Below are 23,296 nucleotides of genomic sequence, written 5' to 3'. Positions count from 1 at the left end.
GTAGTTAGTTACAAAGTGTATCTCCAAGTGCCATATATATCACAAATTTTTCTTCACATGCAGTAGAGTCTCCTTCCATTCATGTAGATGTCTAAATTCACTAGTCAATTGTCTCTTAGCAAAGGTTCACCAATGAAAAAACTTGATTTGCACATTGGCACAACACCAACAAAAGACCCTCCCTGATGAGCTTTAAGTCATCACTGAAAGGCTTCACTGAAAAAGCCTGACACCACTCAATACTCCATCTGGGAAATGACTGTATTGTGAGTATATTCTTCCCACACGCACCACTTGCTCTTCTGAACAATGGGTCAGAAAACTCTTGTAAGGTCTTTGGTGAAGGGGCTGCATCTTCCCTAATGATGCCCGGGAATTCTGTGGGGAACAAACCGGGGGCCGACGGATGTAACAACATGATGCTTTCTTGCTTGAGGTAATGGACTGGCAGGCAGTAGCAGACTCAAACCTCAAACCGTAATCTAACCATTACAAGGGGACAAAGACTGACCCTTTGCCAACGCAGGCTGTATATAGCACACAGTTCACTGCACCCTGGATCCTTGATAAAGACTTTGGGTTCTACTGCAATACAAATGATTAAATTATTATGATTTGGCAAGTGTATTTTTATGGCAGAGCTCCAACTCATTGAAAAATACTGGAGCCAAGATTGGGTAAAGAAAATTTTTCTGTTGTATCTCTCTCCTTTCCTGAGCTGAAAACCCCAGAGGTGAAGGTAGGGAAGAAAAGGCAATAGAACAAATTCATAAGTACTAGGGGAGCGAACAAACCCACACATGAAAAATCTAGACGAGACTATAAATTGTGAGAGATACGCTGTACAGTAAAGAAATGACGGACATTTTAAATATACATAAGAATTGAAGATCCAAAACCTTCAGGAAATAAATGTCACTGGTACATTATAGCATAAAGTGTATAATTTTACACTACCGTACACACAAATTTATTTCCGCTATAATCTTTCAATGGCATATTGAAAATAAAGGAAAGTTCTAACCTTCAGAGTGACGGTGAACACTAATATAGTGAAAACAATAGTTCCAAACGTCCAGTTCCCAAAAACCTGAAAAACACATTAATCGCCACATGTATCTCTTTGTCTTGTTGGAAAAACAAAACAAACTACACAATTAGTAACGAGAGTGGGTAAAATTCAGTCGAGTGACTTATTTTAGAGTCAACTATACAAAGTCATGTGCCACCATATGCTCTTGTAAAGCTAGCTGCCCATTACAATATTCCTATGCCATGCAGAACCATACAAACAATTAACTTGTTGTGACAGTAACAAAATCTTCTACCGACAGCCATGTTTATCAAGAATGCAAGTCACTTGGACCACCTGTAGTTAGGTGATTTACTCAGTTTGTGCTTTCTTATAATATGGAACCCATAACAGTAGCCGCACTTTTCGTGTGACTTTGTTCCATTTGCTGAACATACTGATTGATATTTTCAAACTAGAATATTCTGAGTTTGCTTGTTTGCAGATACTAGTGACTATGCACAACAAAGAAAAGCAGATACTGCATATATATCCGAATGATGGCAATGAATGGGACAGATGCTTACCACAGGCTGTCAAGATCTGAATGCATACATTAAAACAGAAAGTGAAATGCAAAAGTTTTAAAAAATGCAAAAAAATTAAAGTTAATAGGAGCGAAAAAGGATTCGAGTGAACATACATGGATATTATGACTAATTGCTGGTAGTAGTCCTTACAGTCCTAAGTAGTTACAGAACAAGACACACCCACTTAGCTCGTTTTCAGAGAGTCACGCAGACTCAGCCTCTCAACTCATTTACAGAGCATACTAGCGCAAAACAAATTCATTTGAACAGAACAAGAATGATAATAGAAAGTCACCCTTGACGTACGTACGGCTGTTGCAATTACAGTACACTGGGTTAACTGTGTTATAAAATGAAACTTATAAAACTTTTCCAAACATTCTGTGCATACGTGTTTTAGATCTACATGGAATCAACCCACAATCCAATAGCTTCTCTCAGAATATCAACTTTCGAAAGAGCTCCTTTGGCATGGTTAAGTTTCACGACAAACCAGAAGGTTTGAAGTTGACGGGCCTCATCCTGCTATCATTCTGCACACAGAACTCCCCCTAGAAGTTTTGTGCCAAGTCTAAGTAGGAGATGGTCTCATGGGTTTGACAGCAATCACATTTGTATATGGGGTTGTTGTACCTAGACAGCATAACCATTTCTAAATTGTTTACATGGCAAGCTGGAAGAGGCTTCACATACAGAGAATAAAAAAAAAAAAATAATCTTTCCTAATTTGGTTTACAGATCTAAATTATTCCTGCTCTACTAAGGGAACTCATGACTACATCATAAGACAAGACTCCAGACACATTCCACTGACTGATACATACACATACTATACAACGTGTACAGAAACACACACACACACTAATATACTCAACGGGTTTATTTTTATTTTTTTACCTTTCCATTATCTTCTAATGATGAATTTTGAAAAAGAAAGTAAACTCCAAAGAAAAACACAAGTCCTTCAAAGGTGCCTAGAAAGGTCCAGTATAAGAAAGGCTTCCACTGTAACATGGCATTATCGGAAATTTTCCTGTCAAGAAACAGAGTGGCATGAAAAATCACTTTCACTTCTTCAGAGTCTTTCCACTGACTTCAGCGGGGGTTGAATCAGGCCCTTCATTTTGGTGGCGAGATTTGTGTGACACAAAAGTAAGTGTCTCACTCTCGGGAGAGAGCACAAACTATCTGAGAAAGCTATGACCGCGGTGGCTCAGCATATTAATGCATTTCCCCCCTTTCACTTCCAGAGAAGTCACTTCAAACCCTGATGCAGTCCAAACTGAAGACAGTGGGTTGCGCTATTATTCTATTCCCATGTTACAAAACTACTGCACAACTTAGCACCTGTAAATTTCAACAGCTGAATTTTAAAAGAGGGCAGTAATAAAGGAGTAATTGACATGATCAAATGAATTGCTAGCCCCTCGCCATTTGCTCCTGCCTAATCTACATTTTTCAAAAGGTAAATTTCCTCAAGTTCAGAAACATTAATCCTAGATATTGTGGAGCTAGCGCCTTTCCTTTGTTAAGGAAAATGCTCGGGCTGACAGCAACCTGCTGAACTGTATGCAAAATGTACATGAACATGGGGGATTTTGTTGGATTTGTTGGGGCGGGGTTAATTTAGATACAAGATCTGGCACTTAAAACAACAATCGTTACAGGGCTCTGGGACACTTTCACAGAGGGCTCTGCTGATGTTGTTGTAGAAATGAGCTCCCTCTGGTGGAATATCTCAGTGTACCATTTCTTCTGTTCCTTCTTGTCCATTTCCAAAGGATCCCAGAACAATGCACATATACTAGAGGAACGGAGAGATTCCAAGCGCTACAGGCTTTGATTACTGCCATCTATAAGTAACAGTTGCTGGATAGAAAAAAACAGGTTCTCCCAAAATCTCTAGCAAATATACACCCCCATTCAAGAGAAGCTTTTATAGTCTTTTTATTATTATTGCTGGGATTTGGAGGGTTAGCTGGAGCTAGAAAAAACAAAACAAAAACCCAGCATGTAAGTGAAAAACAGCAACTTCCCCACCCCACCTTCCCTTATAACTATAAATGTATTACTTCAATTTCCAGCAGGCTGGATTCTGCAAACAGCTGTGGCACTGAACTATATTTATCGTTCATAACACAGAGGCTTACTTCAGTCCAATTATGATGTGACAAAGGCAATGCAATAATAAGCCGAAAGAGGAAGACGTTCTGTAATTTGTGTTTCTGAGAGAAGGTCGTTTCGTAACAGGGCTAACACTTGGGGTCAGGAAAATCATCAGAGCTTCTTTCCTGCACGTTTTATTTTGTCTTTGCATTGATGTCCTGCAGCACTTTTCCATTCACAGGATTTTTATAAAAAGAAAAGGAGTACTTGTGGCACCTTCGAGACTAACAAATATAGTGGCTCAAAATTCAAGCTCTGCAGAGCAGTCACTCGGCACTGTCTACAGCAGTTGCACTGCAGTCACTTTGTAGTCAGCCACACAGGCAAAGTCACGAGGATTCAAATTAGAGCCAGCTTCTTGTAAAATTAGTTTGTTTTTCTTTGGGCTCGCCTCCCTTTGTATTCTCACCATTCCCTAGCCAGTCAGGTGAGTGCATTTGCTACACAGTATTCAGCAAGGGTCTAAAAACATGCCATGGTGTTTTGCCAAATGGAAGGAGGGTAGCAGAGGACATTTGCCAGTCAAGACACTTGAGCACCTATTTCAAAAGCAGGCAAAGTCCATCGCATACGTTTCCTTTTTGAGATCTAAGGCAGATTACATTCTGACTCCACACGAGTGCCTGGTGAATAGTGATAGCTGGCTCCTGTCTGGGACAGGGCTGTTGGCTCGAACAGGTCGCTGCTACCATGACAGATGCCAGCCATACAGCTTGGCGCACTTTCCTGTCCTGCGTTAATACCACAGTGACAGACACAGTGTAAGACCCCGAATAGAAAAGAAAGGCGCAACCCTGAATTTGTTTCACTGCTGGTGCTCTAAATGCGGATGATAATCTCTGCAGTTTACTTGTGGGCATGGGCAACAGGAAAACTGGGATCAGCTGTGTGCTGACAGTATGTTAATAAGAGAGTCTGAGAACAAAGTGCCTCCTTTAGCCAGTGATAAAGGGATTGCGACAGGTGTGTGTGTACACCAGCGGCTGGTGGAGAGGGAGGGAGGGAGGGAGGGAGAGAGAGAGAAAAAAAAAAAAAAAAAAAAAAAAAAGATTGGAGAATCTATGCATTTGGTCTCCCATGAAAAACCATAGGCTCTCTGGTAGCCTTTACTAAGGAAGGTGGCAACCCCCCAGAAAAGAAAGACTTCTATTAACCAGCACTTTTCCCTAGCAATGTTTATACTTTGTTCCTGAAAGCTATTGTGGGACAAAAGTCTTTGGCATTTAGCACCTGAAGTGCGGATTAAGGCCTTGTTGGGGGAAATATAGGAAGACATGGGGAGGATTGGGAATAAATTAACACCAAGTAAGGATCTAGCTCCCTACATGCCAGACTTTCAGAAATATGCATCTCTTTGAGTGAGTGAGTGCATCTCTTCTCTCCTCATCATGACATGCCTTCCGCACTCCCATCACCTGCTCGCATGTCACTGGCTGACTCAGAAATAATACCCATTTTGTACAAGACACAGCAGTAGAGGGGCATACTCCCTAATTTCCCTTTTCCACGGAAAGTGAAATTGCAGTCATAGCACGGCACACCTTTGCACCGATACAGCAGTGAGCTTCTGCCTTGTTTAAATGGATTGGAGAATGCTACAGTGAATAAGGGCCCCTTCAAAATGACTACAGATAAGCCACAGGACCTCAGAGTAACACGCTAGTTCCAAGACTCATCTCAAGTGACAGAAGGACCTGAGCCTTTTCGGTACTCTTCCGTTCCCTCCTGCCACTTCACAGTGGTGGGACCGGAGTGTCTGGAGATCAACAGTGTAAAACGTTGCAAAATTAATCTTACTAACAAGCCTTAATCTCTGCCAGAAAGTTAATGGCAAGAGCATGCTGGGAACTTGCAATACCCTTTGTTACTTACATATACAATCTTGGATCTGAGGTCAGAGTTTCAATGTTGATATGCTGCTCCAGTAGACTGTAGGCCAGGATAGGTAGTGATGTGAAGCAGATGTTGTACATTGTAAGGTAAGCAGCATCATACAGAGGCTTAAAAACGGCAGAAGGGAGTGAATAATATTAACAGAAATGTCCCCCTTTACTTTAAAAATTTCCCACTAAAAAAAGAAAAAGCTTTCCTATTCTTACCTTCCACACACACAGGACAGTTCACATTCTTGTCAAAGCAACAAACAAATGACTAATTTAGCCCAATTCATGCTTGAAGGCAACAGGGTTAAAGGCAAGTTGTATTTGCCTTTACCGCTGTTACAGTTTAATGACAAAAGTCCTGTTTCTGCCCCAACTGAAGTCAAAAGGCAAATTCCCAGCAAGCTTGATGGCTGCTGGATCCAGCCCAGTGATACTTTCAGATTCCAAATTTAAAATGAGGTTCCTTCTGTTAATCAAACACTCCCCTGCAGTCTCATTCTTCACCTTTAATATGGGAGCTGGAAGATCTAGTATAAAAGCAACTCGAAAAGAAGTCTAAGAGTGATGTGGCTGTCATTCTGAGTATTACGAGAAGCAGGGATCTCAAAAAGACAGTGGCTGAATTTGTATCAATGTAATACAGTCTTTCAGCCACTTTCATTATGTTCCCAGTCTTTTCGCTCAGGTTCAATGAGGGCCACTGGAAAGTTGAGCTTGAGAGCATACGTGGGAGGCTTTGTCAGTGAAGCAAGCCTTTTTAGGTTGTAATTAAAGAGCAGTTGAGCCCATGGGATTAACAAATTAAAGTGGCCTGGTTAAAATCTTGGACTTATTGTTTTAGGAGTGCAGCATGGGAAGGTAGGAGGCAAAGTGATTTTAGAGCAGCCACTTCCTACCTTGTCAACAGCTGCTCTCTTGTTTGGATTCTAATTAATACAGTTGAGACCTCCTAAACCACTTTAACAAATGCACATGTTCTGTCCTTGGCACCTGCTCTCTGAAAGATTCCTTGTTAGACAGACTACAACCAAGAAAAGCCTCTTTTTGTTTCAATGGAAGTCATTTTCCAATTGCCTGAATGGTTTTGCTCTTCCTTCTGATTGCTCCTGGGGCAACCCAGAGACAACAAACAAATGCACAAATGAGCACAGGAACCCCAAACTGTTGTTCCAAAACCTTTTTTGTTTTTTATGTTGGTCACATCATCCCACCTGTCACAAAGTTCTACACAGCTGGGCAAAACGTTCTACACAGCTGAGGCACTCGTTTGGACTAGGTCGAAGACAGGTTCACTATTTTATTTGAGACTAGGTCCTCAACGGGTTCATTATTTTAAAGCTTATTGTTAAAAAATAAGCTCCTCTACCTAGTCCTGTAAGAGACATTTTTAGTACAAGGAGATACAATACTGTGGCTTTGTTCTTTTATAAAATAGAGGAAGTGATGTCAACATGAGTTAATAGCAAGACTTTCTAAAAACGTTCTCTTTTTACTTTTGGAAAATGCCCACCTGTGCATGGTTGGAAAAAAAAAAGAACAGTTTGGAAATTCTTTTTTAAACAAAAAGTTATACCTCAAATATTTAATGTTCCAAATCTGTTGCTTAGCAATTAGATTACAGTTTCCATTAAGTGGCATCTTTGATAAAGTTAGTTGGAGAGCAGGCAGGATAACAAAACCAAATCTCAACTATGGAATTTCACTTTCTGACAGTTTAGAGTGTGTTTTTATCAACTTGTTATTGGAACATACCTGTTGCGAGAATCCACAGAAGAACTGGTACAAAAATTGTGGTAAAATGAAGCAAAGGTTCTAGAAAAAGTAGAGACAGATTTTAGTAGAGAAGCATCTTGTGCTCTTAAGAGCCATTTGATTTTTAAATATAAATCTGAATTATGCTTCACATTTACTGTATGATCATATAGAAAACATTTAAGGCTAAAAATTTGGCTACGAGACATGAAGCTAATACTACTTGGATTGTAAACTCTTCGGACCATCTCTTTGTTGCTATGGAAAGACAAACAATACAGCTTTAATATTTACACTGGGCACTGGAACAAGCCCTACGGCAGAAGATTAACACACAGATTGTGTACAGCCCGTAACCGTAAGACATATATTACTAACTATACCACTAATGATGTAGTTTTTTAAAGCTACAAAGAAAAATGAACTACAAAAAAGTACTACAAAACAAACTTTAGTGGGCTTTGCAATTGGTCAGGGAAAATACCTGAGTAGTGTTCAATGACACAAGCTTTGTTAGCTGACTGGAAATCCTTACCTTATAGAAGAAATACTGTACAAGGTGTGCTATTCTCACGTAATATAAATGCCCGTGTCCTAGTAACAATTTTCTTAAATGCTTAAACCTCGGCACAGCATAGTCACTGTTTCTTGCTGCCTGACGACCTTCTTTGCCTTTTATACCTGAATGACACATAAATGTGGTGAGCGATTGCCAGGGTGCTGGCATTTAGATTCAGACCAGCCACTTGATTTGCCAACACAGTTTAACCTTCCAAACTACAATAAATATACAAAAAAAGACTTGCCGATTTCATAACGTTTATATGAAGGAAGCACTTGTCACCTCCCCAAGGATCCCAACGTGTTCGGCAGACTGCCATTCAAAACAACAGTGCCATTCTGGGGCGGAGATCACCAGACAGGTGAACTAGGAAGTAAAATCCTAACTCTCCAAGGATCATTACTGTCCTTCACAACAGTAAGGTCTTTTATTTTGAAGTTCTTATCCAGCAGGCCCTAACAAAATAAACTGCAAGGAATGGAGTTTATCAGATGATTAAAGAGTGGGAGTTGAGTTTTGCCTGCATCCTTTCCAGCATTTAAACACGTAGTTCTATGCATTCTAGTTATTTCACTGCAGATACTTAGAACACTAAGCCTTCCCCCCTTATATAGCTGAGCTCAAGACAGCTGATTTTGTTCACTGATAGGTACATTTAGTGAAGAAGTAATTTCAATGGCCAGGAAGGATGACCCCATCTTTTCTCTTCCATCCTTCCCGTCTCAGTGACAGTCAAGTTCTCTAATGTTTCTACTACCTCTGGCAGCATTGGAGAAAATCTCAGATTGGTTCCAACATGAGATCAGTCATAAGAAAGGGGCGAACACATTAACCTCATTGGAAATCAATCTTTGGACAGCAGATTTTGATCCACTGTGGCGAACTCCAACCAGCTCTAGGCAGCAAACCAGCACTCCAATGAATTTACAAACATCCAGTTAAAGAATATAGGCCAATTTCAGCACACCTGGGCTAATCAGGTGCTAATCCAACTAAGTTTTCAGGCCCAAAGCTAGCAATGATGAGAAGAGTAGAGAAAGTTATACATTTGGTTTAACCTGGTGCCCAGTCCTGTTTCCATTGCCATCAACAGCAAATCTCCACTGATTTCAAAAGGGGAACAGAACTGGGCGTGAGTGGGATACAACACGAAAAGCCAGAGAAAGGTGCAAGAAAGAGGGAATGAACCAATATTATCTCACACCTTCATCGCTTTGACTGCTACATTCCCTCCTTGCAACAATTTGACATTGAAATTGCACTCATTTTATACTGATTGCCAAATTGATGCGAAAGCATTATTTTGCCCCTGAAATCTGCTGTCTGACAAACTGATCCATGGAATTTGCATGACCCCTGAATTGGGCCCTGTATTTTCTGAATGGAAAATGTAGCTTATTTACTTATAAATCAGCATCTTGCTTTAAATAAAAGTTTCCCATGTACCTCGAGCAAGAAGCAAATATTTTCTTCGGGAGGAATCCAGGTTATTTTGAAGTCAATGGCAAAAACTCCCATCGGCTTTAATGGGCCCTGGATTTAATCCTTATCATTCAGAAACAGTTGTTATATTTTACAATCCTGTAATCTAAACCCTTAAGAATTGATTTGTCATCTTGCAAACATGGTACAGGCAGAACATGTTTAAAACCTTTCACTGGACAGCTCTCTCATATTTTCAGCAGTGGGAAACTGGACAGGCACTCCCTGTTACCAGAAAATCCCTGGCAAATCCCTGTACGCTGCATGAAGAGTGTAGAGCCATGCGTTTAAAGATACTTCGAGTGCATCAAGGATCTAGCATCAACACTTCATGGGTCTGATTTGGCTCCTGCTTTATTCAGAGGGAGTTTTGTCAATGACTGCAATGGGAGCAAGGTCAAGCCATGTGAAAGCGAAGGTGTGAACTGAACAATAAATAGGCAAGTCTGTAGGTTAAACAGACTTGGGCAAAGTTTCCAGAAGTGCCTCTGGGGCACTAATGGGTCTGATGCCCTGTTTTACTCTATATCAAGTAAACAAAACCATCAGCTTCTACATTTCCATACATTATTTTCCAACTACAAGGCTTAAAGGCCATAGTACATTCTATCTATTTTGTATTTTACTTATTTTCTTCTTACGAGGAGGCAGTGTGGCCTAGTAGAAAGGAACTCCAGAGACCTGGGGTCTATTCCCAGCTCTGCCATTGACCTGCTGGGTCACCTTGGGAAAGTCACATCCCTTCTCTGTGCCTCAGTTTCACCATCTGTAAAAAAGGGCTAATGATACTGAGCTCCTTTGTGAAGCGCTTTGAGAGCTATTGATGGAAGGAGCTGTACTAGAGTGAGGTATTATGATTTCCACACATTTCTCACCTATTCCGACATGTGCTTCCAAGATCATGCTAACATCGTTGGCACCGTCTCCTACTGATAGTGTTATTGGATTGCCCTTGGTGTTTTTCACCATTTTAACAATCTAAAAAAAATCAAATACACAACAGGTCAGCAGAAATGTCCAAAGAGTCAACCGTTCTTTCAAGCACTCTTGAATAACTCAGCACATACAGTACTGGCCAGGAGACAACAGCCTCACAAGTGTTTTTTCTGGTTGAAAAAAGTAAGTCAGATCAGCTTTTCAACAAAGTGATTCAAACTAATTCACACTGGGTTGAGGTTCAGTGCAGCCTTCATTTTAAAGCCTGTGAGGATTTTCTAGTTGTCCTAAAAGCCCACCCAACTACATCCAATTCCAGTTAACGCAATCCAACCGCGGCCAAGCGAACTGCAACGGGTCTATTTTTTCCCCCTCTTTTCCCTTTTAAGCAGTTTAAGATCAAGGCCTGAAATAATCCCACTGAAGCCAATGGGAGTTTTATCATGGTCATCACCAAGAGCTGGCGCTGGAATTAACTTTGTAGAGCTGAAATGCCGGGATATAAATCAGTGGTACCCTTCCTTCCATTCCAAATGTCAGACTCTGCCCTCAGTTACAAGGAGGCGACTCCCACATGTGGCACTAAGTCATGTCACAGTTGGTCACATCCTACGTACCTAGAGCAGTGCAGGAAATACACGGTTTATGCCCTTTTTGACACTTTAATCAGCTGTTGTGGAAAAGTCAGAAAATCCGGTTCTCAGAGCTTGGAATGGAATTAAATAGATTAGTCTGTCCCTTTATTTATAGGTGAGTTGAACATCAAAGCTTTTGTAAAAATAGTTTCAGGAAACAGTCCGTACATCTATGAAAGACAAGACTGTGGCAGAAATACACCACAGCACGGAAAAGGCTCCAACACAGCCAAAAAATAAAATAAAAAAAGAGTCAGATAAGTGATTTTTATTAAATTTCATGGTTCAGGAGACAGTCTGTTAAATCAAAGTCATCAGAGGGTTTATAATAGACTTGCCGAAATACCTCTGGTAGCATCTGTCCTTTGGAAAAGGAAATCAGATCGCACTCGCTGAAGGTCCAGTTGCATGGTACACATTTTTCATACTTATGTGATTCCCCCCCCCCCTTTTTTTTTTTTTAAATTAAGAGGTTTTACTTGTATACAGCAAGACAGCTTCACTTTAAGGTACAGAACAATTGTTTCTCACATGCAGAGTAACCACTTAGCCTTGTTTCCAGTGGGAACCTTTTGCATCTAGAGCAAATACATTCTGGAGCATTATCTGTGCTTAGGTATTGGAAGACAGCTGCTGGCCCAGCTTGCAGCCTGTCAAGGAGCCAAGTTCTGCATTGACTTATAGCCCGTGCAACGTGTCCCCAGCACCTCTGAAAAAAATCAAACCACTGCGCATAGATGCCTAAATATGGATTTTGGAGCCCCTCTATACACACGGAGATTGGAAAGTTTGGAGCAATGATCCAAACTGCTTAGTTGTTTTAACTACTGAAGTGTGCTGCAAGTAACACTCAAAACAGCATGTAGCCGCTGCCTCCTGCAAAATGAGCCCATCAGCGTACCGATAGCACCTACCTGGGCTTTCTGCAAAGGAGCCATCCGACAACATAGAACTGCAGCACATTTCAGGCAAATCTGTAGAAAAATGCTTTTGTAATTACTGGAACTGGAATCCTGGGAAGGATTTAATATCAGCGACAGCGTCGAGCCATCTACAATCAGTCCATATTCTTGACTCACTGTCCAGCTTCTATAATACAAACAGAAAAAGACGACTTGAAAGTCTGAGCCTTACGTTTCAAAGAAGTCAATTTAGTCGTTTCTGTGTTATCTGAGCAACAAAGAAATGGTTTCTAAATGTAAACAGGTCTGGTTGCTGGAGGTGAGTGTGCGTGTGTGAGCGTGTGCATGCGTGAGTGTGCGCGTGCTACCCGTGCATGAGTGTGCGCGTGCTCAGTTAACTCAAACGGCTTGGATTTAAAAGGAAAAACAGGGCATGCCCAAGTACTGCACAGTTATGTTTGAAAAATAGGAAAGCCGGGGACTGTTTGCAGGATTGGGGCCTCTCTGCCTATAATGTGATTCAGGTGAGGGACAATCATCCCCACAAGCAGTCCTCCTGAAATCCAGAGCTCTTCCCCTGCATACATGGAATTGCAGGACCGAGGCAAAAGGACCCTTCCTTCTAAGCATCTTCACCGAGGGCAGTTATCCAGACATAAACTGCCCACATGCTCTCTCGCACCTTTTAAGCTTTCCGCTATTTTTGGAGAAATCCTGCAGCAGCTTTTTATGATACTCTAACAACAGCTCGTGTAATCGATCCTCTTTCCTGTTGCTGTCTCCCATCGTTTTTGCGGTCAGCTCCAGTAATTCGGTGTTTGTCTGGAAGAGCCTGGAGGCATAGCAGGTAGATTTTGCAGTTTCCATCTTGTCCCCAGTAAGCACCCAGACTTTCATGCCTGCTGTTTGCAGGGCCTCGATGGTTTCCGCTGCGTGCTCCTGAAGTCTGTACATTGAGGCAACACATTAGCCATCTCATTTATCTTAAAAATACCATTTCTCCTCAGAATTCATGGAGAATGATTTGTGCGTGTTACAATGAGCCTGGGGAGGATCTAGATCTGAAAAGCATCAGCCTTTACTGCCTCAGATAAATGACCTAGAAGCAGCAGCAGACAAACCACCCTAGCTACTAGAGGGGGACAAAAGTCCCACACTACGTGAGTATGGCTTACAGATTGCTAAGCATTTCCACTGGGAGCAAATAAACCCACATGTTGTTTACCAAAGAATGACTTATGTACCAACCATGTCATCTCTAGCTAAAACCAGCACAGTACTTCGCCAGCGGACGTTAATACCACCAGTGCTATGTATCACACTTTGCACGTGGCTGAATCAAAAAACCCACCCAGCAAGGCAGCTTTCAGATAAACTTTAAACTGAAAGAAGTCTGACTCTATTGCAGCACCCTCTGAACAAATTCCTGTAGGAAAGTAGGTGGGAGTTTTGTGTGGCAGAGTGTGGGGTAAAGTTTGATGGGCAGTTAGACCCAGGATGGGCTTCAGGAATGGGTCCAATAACAATACTTTTCACATAATAAATCCTATTTATTTTAGCAAACGTTAACCATTTAATCCACAAAAGCTGACAGCTTTCCTCATTTTACATTTGGGAAAGATGAGGGAGAGATGTTAAATTGTTTGCTCTAGGTCACAGAGGTTACATCTATATGGCAACTCCCACCCCCACCTCCCCTCCCCAGAAAACAGGCAGCGAGTCTCAGAGCATGGAGAAGGGGGCGGGTTTCAGACCCAGAGCTCCAGCTAAAGCCTGAATGTCTACACAGACTCATGCGACGTGCTGCCCTGAGGGGTTCTTTGCTGTGCAGGCATGGCCAGAGGGATTTAGGGTTAGAGCCAGGATTAGAACGTAGCAGTTCCTAGTCCTACATTCAGTCACTTCACCCGACTCTTTGACTAGTGCCATAAAACGCAGAGTGAAAAATAAACGACAGCCTAATTTACACATACAGTTACTGTAACTGCACCTGAGTTTGTATTGGTTTGGTACATAAATTAGGGGCACAATGCTGCATGCTTTTCTGAAAAAGTAGGATTTATTGATTAAAATGTTAGAGTACTTACTGTTTAAACCAGTATATTTTTAGCAAATAGGTAATTGGTTTTGGGACGTGCCAGGAAATAATTGCTTTAGACATTCTGTCTTCTTCTTAGGACCAGCACATAGCTTTCAATAAGCACCGTGGTGGATTGTTACGGCACAGACCGCTGCTCAATGGTCTCACTTTGGTCGTTCACCCACCCTTCCCTCGTTGTTCTGAAATTACTCTCAGGGTAATTTCAGACTGAGGGAGATACAGACTACGCTGTTCTGAACAGCTACAGCATTCACATTTCATCTGCTTGCTTGCCACCGTCTTACCTGTCTTCCACAGCAGTAGCCCCAATCAAATGCATGTCGGTCTCTATGTCATCAAAAATCCTGGCCATCTTTTCTTCTCTGTCCTGTAGAGCCATTTTTGCTTCACTGAGCTGTCCATCAATTTTTTTATAGTCCTCTTGAGTCAGTTCTTTGAAGGCCACACAAAGAGTTCGATATCCATCCTTGAAACAGAGAAGTGGATACGTGCACTAAAAAACACCTTTTAAACAGCCCCGGCCTTAGAATTTTTACTTTCTGCTTCTACAGGTCACTCAGTGCCTGCAAAGATTGGGTTCAATGTTAGAAGTGATTCTACTTCTTAAGGACCATTTCCTCTTTGTTTATATATTAATCTCCACACACGGAAAACCTTGGACATGGAACATCACAATATGTATTATAAGCTGTGGAACTGAGCATCTTTAGCAGTAATAAGGTCACGAGACATATGGAATTGTAAAACAAGGCTGTTTTAAAAACCACTGCAGTATAAGAGGAGGAGGACCAACCAGAAGAGATAAGAATGAATACTAGGACTCATCTACACTACTCGCTGGATAGGCGGGCAACGATTGATCCAGAGGGGGGGAGGGGGAGTCAATTTATCGCGTCTCGTATAGACGTGATAAATCGACCGCTGAGCACTCTCCCTTCGACGCCAGTACTCCACCAGAACGAGGAACGCAAGCGGAGTCGATGGGTGAGCATCAGCTATCGACTTACCGCAGTAAGTAGATCTAAGTAAGTTAAATTTAAGATCTAACTTCACGTAGCTGAAGTTGCGTATCATAGATTGACCCCGTGCGGTAGTGTAGACAAGCCCCTAGTCTTGGCACATTCAGAACTAACTATAAACCTCTTCTCTCAATGTAGCTCAATTTAGATAAATGCTTCTCAAAACAGCACACACACAAAACAAAACTAGAAACTGATTCAAGGATTTCTCCATAAGGCTAGCGAGGAAAAAAAAGAGAGAAAATGTTATTGTTATTTTTAACTCCTTGAGAGATGATTAGATCCTACAGGATTCAGGATCATATAAGCAGATCAGAAGTTAAATGAAGTTGGAAGCCAGAAGAACAGAAAAGGAAACAAGTCAGATATGGACTTCAAAACAACAAGAATTAAAGCTCACATTTTCCTCAACCCAAGGTCAGAGCTTTATCTTCAGAGAAAGGCTTTCCTTCCAACAAGAACAAACCTAGTTTCGTGTACATGCTTACCATTGCATTACGTTCTACATGCACTTTAGTTTGTTGTATTTCATCTTGTTGTACTCTTGGAAAAACAGAAGAGTCTGCTCCTTTACAGAACAGGAGGAACTTTCCTAAAACAGAATTAAAAAGAAGATTGAAGCATTCAAAATGTGTCAAGAGATTTAAAGGCCATTGTCTTCAATGTGCCGTAAACTTAGATGGAAAGAAGAACTATGGCAAGGTTGCAAATGAAGCTGTTATAGGCAGGGCTGGTAATGCTATTAAGGTTGCCACCTATTATTAAGGATGACAAGCCCCAGTATAAGACCACGCTTTCAGCTGCTTATAACTTTGCCAAACGCTAACCATCCGGGCTGTAATTTTCCAGGCTGTGGGTGTCTGCCTCAGGCTGAATTTTTTGACGATTTTAGCCATTTCTGAGAACGAACGCTCTAGTGCCTTTGGAACAGAATCTGTCCTCAACGATTCTTTCTGCACTGGGCACACTTCAGCCTGAAGCTGAGCATCACCTTGCTTGCCACTGCAGCTCCCTGCTGCTATGGGCCATGCCAGGTCAGCAATGAGAGCAGGGAGCCCCCATCTTTCCAATGCTCTCAAAGCCCCGCCCCGGCTGGATGTAGGCAGCATGGAGGAGCAAGCTGCCTAATTTGAATCCAGAGGGGGCAAGAGCCAAGGGTGTGGGGGCAAAAGGGAATGGGACAAATTAGGTCACCTTAATTTGACCCTCTTGTGCGTATGCATTATGATAGAGCCTTTAATGATGTGATCACATATTTTTTCCACAGGACCCCATCTGTATTCAGTGCACGAGACCCTGCTATGGGGATGAATCAGGGCTGTATAGTGAAGGAGGCTATTGTTTGTAGGTTCCCTGTTTCATTGGTTGCAGAAGCTGGAAGGGGTGTGAACGAGGCCGGGGACTGCAGGAAGAGACAAGAGGGTCTCATGGTTAAGGAACTTTAATAGTGCCCTGGGGAATTGGGCTCTACCCTGTCTCTGCCATCATCCTAAGTGATGCTAAACAAGTCACTGAAACCAAGCTTGTCACAGGTGGTCACAAATTGCGTGTTGCTTATTTCCTAGATGCTCCATCTGAGATCCTGGAGCTTGATTTGTAGAAGAGCTGAGAACTCATAGCTGCAACTGAAGCTAATGGGAGCTGTGCTTTGGACATATAATGTGCTATATAATGCTCAGTGCTCTGAAAAATGAGGCCTTATGCATTTCATATCAGGTGCCCAAAATTATTGGACACTATATTCTCTGTGTCTCAGCAGCCGCAGCTGTAAAATGGGCTTAATATATCCCCTCATCTCACAGGGGTGTCGTGAGAATAAGTTCACTAATATTTGTGAAGCACTCAGGTACTCAGCGATGAGCACCATAGAAAAGCCCACGAGGAAATTATTTATTCTGTATTCACTCATCCTGGTGGTCAATCAATTACAATTCTGAAAAATAAACAGGGGCAAAAATATATGCATCCAATCATAAGAATATCCAATCACAGGAGTTTATATTAGAGATTTGCTCTAAATACTTCAATTCAGCATCTTATAAATGGTTTGGAATGTATTCTTTTTGATCCTGCCATCTATCAGCTGTTTCAGATGTATTACAGTATTCCACATTCTATGTACTCAGGTCTCTGAGTTGTGGTGCAGGTGGATGCATGCACATGTATTATAAAGAGGAGATATTAACAGCTCTGAGGACCCATTTCTATGGCCTAACCAAGTCAAATCAGTTCCCAGGGATGTATATATCCTTGAATTATTTAGTTGCCACACAGATACATTGCAACAAATTCATGCCTGGTGTAACTTCACTGATGTCAGGGTTACACGAGGGCTAGATTTGGTCCATCACAAAAATGGGCAAACGGATTGAAAGTCTTAACAAAGTTAGCATGCATGGCAAGCAAACCCCACTGATAAATTAAAGATCTGGCATTGATCATTATTCTTCCCCCAAAGCTATGCCATAGCACCTAAAAACCAGCACAACTTCAGCTTAAAATAAAAAGCTGGTGGAGTTAGAATGTAGAAAGCATCTGAAGCCACCAATTTCTAATTCTTTGGGCACTTTTAGATCTCTAAAAGCAATTTTTTTTTCAATGACCAATTGGATTATTTTTCAAATCCATAAAAGAAAATAAAAAATTGTCCTTCCTCACTCAGATCCCTTAGTTTGGGCTCAAATGGGGCACAAAATTGTATGGTCACGTTACAAAGGAAATGCTGGCAAATGCCATATTCCAACAAGACTGACATTTTTTTTTATAGAGCAGCAGAAGCATGTCAGAAAAACTGCACCTCACTAGGACTCTGCAGTGGGCTTTCCTGTAGTGTTAGCGTGGGCGTGCACAGTAAAGGTCTATCATAAATCCGACCACTGATCTCATTAGCACACTTCAAGGGCCAAGTTCTCATATGCAGGTGCCTCTGTGCTTGTGAAATGTGTACCAGTGCAGTGGGTGCATGTACAAATCAACAAAAAGCACACGCCATTACCAGATTTGCATGTGCAAATGAGAGATTTTTGGATGCTCAGGTGGCGTGCAAGTGAATTTTGCAGGTGAGGCTAAGGCCCATGAAATATAACAGGTTAGCTTTTCTGTGTTGTAATGGGAGGTCTTTAATACATTCTCAGTACAAGAGTAAATGCAGACATATATTTGATACACGGTGGTACCCACTGTTTTAACAATACCTGCACTGGTTTTCACAATAACACTCATCCGGCGGCGGACAGGATCAAAGTTTAATACATGAAGAAGCTGATACCTTTAAAAAGGAAAGAACAGAACTTAGAAATTTGAGGGAAAAAATTAAAAATGATATTCAGTAAAAGGTTGTAAGCTATAAGAACATACTAAGAATGAACTGCAGAACTCTCTCTATGCCAGACTACAAGTATCAGGTGCCAGCTGACCAATTTCCTTATTAAAGATATGGTATAGGTATTCAAGCTACAAGCCATTTATACATGATAGTGAACAATGCCCACTACCATCATTAAGAGCCACGTGATCAGATAGAGCGCAACACAACTGCTGGAGCATTTTAGGGAAAGCAGGGCTGAGTTATCGTTTGCCTGAAAAGAATGCACATGGACATGTTATTTTCATTTTCTTTAAGATAGAGTCGCACTTGGTTTAAGATGCTTGTAAATTTAACAAAGCTGCCGCACATGCATTCACAGAGTATGGAGATTCCCTGTAGAAGTTGTTTATGGACCATCTTCTTGATGCAAGGCTGATGTGAACAAGCAAGATGTATGCTTGGTACATGATATCATGCTTGGCTGGGGCTCTGAGATATGCGACTGGCAACCACATAGCACCAGGTTGGTTGGAAGTGGGAGAAGCTAGTTAGGACCTTCATGAGCGAGCTGACTGCTCAGGGGCTGAAGGTCCTGACTGGAACACCCAGCTGTCAATCAGGGCAAGCAGCCTACTAGGTTGGCTGAGCACCAAAAGCAGTAAATAGGAACTCTGAATCCTCCCTTCGTATGGAGAAATGGAACTCTGAATCCTCCCTTCGTATGGAGAAATTCAACACGAAGAGAAGTTTGAAATTAAACTTGCTAATAAGACAAGATCTAGGAGGGTATCTGGATCAGGTATCTATCCTTCAAGTGGTGTATATCCCTTGGGGTTTACATGAACAGCTGCCGCAGGGTAAGGCCGAATTATTTTCAGTCCAAGAAGGGGTTAGGGTTGGAGCATGTTTACGCAAAGATTCAACTTTGTATGGTTGAGGTTTATAGTAGCACCAGCTCTCATACATTCACATCTAGGAGGTTATCGCAATAATTCACAGATCCAAGAGAGTTTCCAGGTTTCAAACCGTGGTGCAGGATATCGTCAGAGGACCTTGTTTTAGGCTTTGGTTGATTTGTTATTCAGCAAAAGCTGCAACCAATTTAACCTCTCAGCCAATTCTCTACTGCCAGGTGCTCTGTAATTCGGACCGGCTTTCATGCAGAGCAGCAGTGAGTCTGACAGCCTGTTGCGTTGTTTCCACCCTGCAGCATTTGCCGTTTTTCCTGAGTTTAATCAGCTGGCACTTGGCAGATTGTTCAGTTAGCGTGAGCAATATTCCTCACCACAATGCAGCTGCGCTTACTTTTCGATTTCGTTCTTTTGGTTTTGTACTTTCATGAAATCATTTTCATGTCCTAGAAAAGTGAAACCATACCTGTCAACAAACAAGAGGACAGAAGGACACTGAAAACACTGTTACATAATTTACATTTGTAACATTCTCATTTTCATTTCCATATTCTGAAACATGACCTGGGCTACAGAATTCAGTCCATGCATTTCAGTAGCTCACCAGGCTATTCGCTGCGTTTCCTGATTTGTACAATCTTAAAGAGATGTGGATCATACCCTAGAAAACTCTGAGGTCTCTATAGGCCACGTGAATTAACACATGTGCATACTATGTTACATTTATGGCAAAAATAGATCTGCTAGGTCTGCTATTATGCCTCCAAATAGTAATAAGGTAATACAAGTACATCAGAAAAGGCTAACAAAGGTGGCCTTCATAGGGGCTGCTTTGTCTCCTGCCACCGCACAGAAAGAAAGTAATTTTGCTTTGATACACATGCAGTACTCATTGACTGCTTCTTCTACAATGTAATAGAACCCGCCAACGTCCCAGGGAACTTGGATAGAGTACGGCTCTGTTTAATCAAGCAACTTGGGACACCATTCTACTTAACAGAAGCAACAACATACACTGCGATGTGCAAGTTATGATTCCCAAACCTTTGCTTATTGTGAAGTTGTTCAGTAAAGATAAAAATATTGATTAAGCACAACTCTACTATGGGCCTCATCCAAAACCCACTGCAGCACAAAACTCATTCCACCCATGGAAAGACTCCTGTTGACTCCAGTGGGCTCTGGACCAGGCCAGACAAGAGTTTTTCCCATTGTGCTTTCTACACGCTACAGTTCTCCTTGTCAATTACTGGCCTATGAGCATTTTATTATGAAAAACTCATAGGGCGACTTTTGGGTTCCATTAAGTCACACTCAACAGCACAAGTTACAAGAGTAAGATAAACCTTCAGTTCTGAAAACAAACTCAACGCCCTTACTTTTTGGCGCCTTTTACCAAAGCTATTTCATCTGGTGAAGAGGAGATATAGGTACTGCACTCCTGGTTTACTATCAATCCATCCACATTGTCTCCTTCTTTGATTTGAACTGTATGGCACAGACACAAAGCACGGAGGAACAGCTCTTCTCGACACTAAGCAGAGTCAAAATACAGGAAATGAATTAGTTATCAGCGTCTTTTCCTGCCTGGAGTACCAAACAGGATTAATTTTCAGTAATAAGTAAAAATAACCATTATTCTAGTTAAGCTGCTGAATAATAACTACTGGGATTTGGTCAGAATTACCAACCTTTTAGGCTGGAATATTCAAAGGAACCAACGCAGGTTTGGCACCCAAATTCTAACTCCGTTAGCCACCTTTGAAAAATCTCACCTTTAAATGGGAACTTCATTTACATGGTGTCTTTCATCCCACAGTATTTTAAAAATGTACCTGCAAACACCACCACTGAATTGCCTCAGAGATGGAGAGTAGCAACCAAACAGCACAGCAGCTGATAGGATGGGAAACTGAGCCAAGGACATTGAAGCAAAGCCGTACTCTTGCAAAACGTGGCCTGGTATTTTTAACGGCCCCACAATCAGAAAGGAGCTCTGTTCAAATGTAACAGAGCACTAATTCATTTTAGCAGGATGCAGGGGTAAATAAAGATCAAACAAGGCCGACAATAAAATCAGCACTCTGGTTCAATCATTTATTTTATTGCAATGCGTGCAATGCTTCTAGTTCTCTGCTGTGATGCCACTGTAGCAAAGCTAAAGCTTGTCTTGGTTAGACAAAGGATAGGATCGATTCCTAAAATGGGTATGTGCTCTCCCCTGCGCTTGTCATTACTGCTACACAAACTCAAGGTACAGTGTCCAAGAGTAATAGCTAAAGCTGGGACCTAAACCAAACCCTCAGATCCAAACCCTCCTGAACTTGGGGGATGGACAGAGGAACCCAGTTGTTCACAGTGTCTCTAAGTGTCTCAAACGTGGGTTCTGAACACTGCCAAACTTAGAGGTGTTCAAAACCGGTGTCTGAATTTTTACACTTGTGCCCATCTCTAGTTATTGTTAGCTCTCAGAAAATTGGATCAGAGAGTGAAAACATAGAAGTTACCGAAGGCCAGTTCTACCTTTAGTGCTTTCCCATAATATGTCATGGGTCCGTCCGTGTGAGAGAACCCATCCACCTCTGACATTCCGCCGCTGTACTTGTGCCCATCTATGCAGCACTCAATGAACTTCATGCTGTTTTCAGTAAGGGTTCCAGTTTTGTCTGTGAACACATACTCGACCTAAAAGAAAGGGAGAAACTCACTGTTGTACTTTTTCTTTACTACATTCCCAGCTTTCATTGCTGTCTAAAAGAAAGAAGCTGTGGCAGCACTGAAAATAGGAGAATAACTGGCAACTTAATTAGTCAGACCTGATCCAGGAGAAAACCATTGGCACTTGCTTAACTTGGACTTCAAAGTTTGGAGCAAGGTATATTAATACAAAGCAAAGACAATATTGCACCCTTTCCCAGAACAACTTCTCTGCTTCCAATTCATTACACAATTGCTCTGTTTAGTTTTTACAACTCTCAGAGAACCTGTCTTACGGCCCTTGATTACTCCCCCTCAACCATCTGTTCCCCCAGCTAGTCTCTCTCAGATGGTGCTGTACATAGCACTGAAACCAATAAAGCAACATATAAAAGACCAAAATTTAGATTTTTAAAAAAAAAGTTTTGAGCAAACCTATTGATCAATACAAAAAGTTTCCATTCATTTTTCCAACCAAAAAAAAAAAAGAGAGAGAGATTCCATTTTTCTTTTAAACAAATAAACATTCCTCTGCAGTGCCTGAGCTCAAATGGGGAGGTACCGAGAACATGGAAATAAGAGGGATTTTTATATAAAAGAAAATGGAAATTGATTTCACTGATTTTCACTGTCCCGGCTGAGAAAAGTGCAACAAGGAACCACATAGTATAACACTGCGGAGAGTAAACTGTATTTTGAAAAGCACAGCAGTTACTTAATCAGCACTAGTAGTACAAACCCATTTGTTTGCTTTATGGGAGTTTTATGTTGACAATGCCAATTAAATTAACTAACAGTTGTTCCAAATTGAATGGTTTCAGAGTAGCAGCTGTGGATCCATAAAAAGAACAGGAGGACTTGTGGCACCTTAGAGACTAACCAATTTATTGGAGCATAAGCTTTTGTAAGCTGCAGCTCACTTCATCGGATGCATCAAATTAAACGTTTTCTTTACAGGAACAAAAGTAGGGCGTGCTACGCTGCTGTGGCTGACCAGAGTGAAACGTTAGCTACTTAAGAGTCCCAGCAGTGCAGAGAAAATAGTAGCAGGACAGTTGCATATCAAATGCATGCAGTGAAAGATTACCACTTTCCTCACTAACCTGCAAAGAGAAATCTTACAGAGAATTTTAAATTTTTAATTAATTTAATGAAAGCAAACAAATTATTGACATGCAGTTAGGGTCTGACATTCTGCTGTGTGGAAACAAACCGCACGATACAATTTCTACTGTACATGCAATTTATAAGCTCATCTAGTTTTCAGAAGCAAACAGTAGCACACGAAACCTAAATTACCACCAAAAATAGTTACACAGTTATATCTTGACAGGTAGACGA

General features: G+C 41.4%; 1 protein-coding gene across 10 annotated transcripts in view; it reads right to left on the bottom strand.

Annotated features, from left to right (window-relative positions):
* Positions 1 to 23,296, bottom strand: part of ATP11C (ATPase phospholipid transporting 11C (ATP11C blood group)) — a 119,418-nt gene that overhangs the window by 17,590 nt on the left and 78,532 nt on the right. For 9 of the 10 annotated variants that reach the window (XR_012640803.1, XM_074962679.1, XM_074962682.1 and 6 more), the window contains 14 exons: positions 21,782 to 21,943; positions 20,638 to 20,792; positions 19,653 to 19,724; positions 18,235 to 18,308; positions 15,529 to 15,632; positions 14,306 to 14,487; positions 12,603 to 12,866; positions 11,933 to 12,107; positions 10,323 to 10,425; positions 7,939 to 8,084; positions 7,404 to 7,463; positions 5,641 to 5,768; positions 2,500 to 2,635; positions 1,025 to 1,090 (listed from right to left, as the gene is read on the bottom strand). Coding sequence is in view for 9 of the 10 variants with exons in the window: in XM_074962679.1 (XP_074818780.1) it covers positions 1,025 to 1,090; positions 2,500 to 2,635; positions 5,641 to 5,768; positions 7,404 to 7,463; positions 7,939 to 8,084; positions 10,323 to 10,425; positions 11,933 to 12,107; positions 12,603 to 12,866; positions 14,306 to 14,487; positions 15,529 to 15,632; positions 18,235 to 18,308; positions 19,653 to 19,724; positions 20,638 to 20,792; positions 21,782 to 21,943 (1,827 nt within the window). In the remaining variant the exon portion in view is untranslated. The remainder of the gene's footprint in view (positions 1 to 1,024; positions 1,091 to 2,499; positions 2,636 to 5,640; positions 5,769 to 7,403; positions 7,464 to 7,938; positions 8,085 to 10,322; positions 10,426 to 11,932; positions 12,108 to 12,602; positions 12,867 to 14,305; positions 14,488 to 15,528; positions 15,633 to 18,234; positions 18,309 to 19,652; positions 19,725 to 20,637; positions 20,793 to 21,781; positions 21,944 to 23,296) is intronic. The other variant, XM_074962680.1, reaches the window with a different exon arrangement.

This window comes from Natator depressus, chromosome 9 (assembly GCF_965152275.1).
Source record: "Natator depressus isolate rNatDep1 chromosome 9, rNatDep2.hap1, whole genome shotgun sequence".
Lineage (NCBI taxonomy): Eukaryota > Metazoa > Chordata > Testudines > Cheloniidae > Natator > Natator depressus.
The sequence above is the reverse complement of the archived record's forward strand: the minus strand, read 5'-3'. Positions and strand labels throughout refer to the sequence as shown.